The 676-nt window shown below is 35.7% G+C and overlaps 1 protein-coding gene across 1 annotated transcript in view; it reads right to left on the reverse strand.

The window, feature by feature from the left end:
- LOC119591177 (cartilage oligomeric matrix protein-like) overlaps positions 1–676 on the reverse strand; it is a 14,802-nt gene that overhangs the window by 9,785 nt on the left and 4,341 nt on the right. The window contains exon 12 of the mRNA XM_037939886.1: positions 53–284. Coding sequence (XP_037795814.1) covers positions 53–284 — 232 coding nt within the window. The remainder of the gene's footprint in view (positions 1–52; positions 285–676) is intronic.

Genomic DNA, 676 nt, shown 5'->3' on the forward strand with positions numbered 1-676 from the left:
CCTACCTCAGTTATACTCAGATCGACTCTTACATCAACCAACATCAACAAACCATTACACTTGTACTGCAGATTCGCCCACATGACTTTTCCTTGAGAGAAGCAAAATGGCCCGAACCTTCCGCCAGTCAAACGACCGTCATAAATGTTGCCAGAATCAAGCAACAAAGTCTTTCCGGAACTGAGATACACTCGCATGGCCCCGATCAGCGGCCGGTGCAGGACTCTGAGGCGATACGACAGCTTCCTGGACCAAGGGAAGCGATTTTTCCACAGCACTATGGTCTGGAAAGGAAGTTTGAAACGGTTTCGACTCATTATTTTTTATGTTTATCTTTCAGTTCTATTAATTATCAGTGTTCATGCAGAGTCATTATTGATGATGTTATAAATTAATCATCATTGTAGAATCATGATTGTTAATATATTTTTCAGTTATCATTATCACTGCGAACATTATCAGTAACATTACCCCTATTATGATATTAACGATATTTTTTAATCATTAATAACTAAATCATTATTGCCACTGTTAAATTCTTTAGTACTAATGATATCATCAGCAATATTATTATGTTAATCTTATTAAATTACATTATCTACATGTCAATAAAACTATTAGACTTAGTAACGAAAGCAGAAAGAAAAAGATTTGCCACTTCTGTTAATATGAAGGG

The sequence above is a fragment of the Penaeus monodon genome, chromosome 28 (genome assembly GCF_015228065.2).
Source record: "Penaeus monodon isolate SGIC_2016 chromosome 28, NSTDA_Pmon_1, whole genome shotgun sequence".
Taxonomy (NCBI): domain Eukaryota; kingdom Metazoa; phylum Arthropoda; class Malacostraca; order Decapoda; family Penaeidae; genus Penaeus; species Penaeus monodon.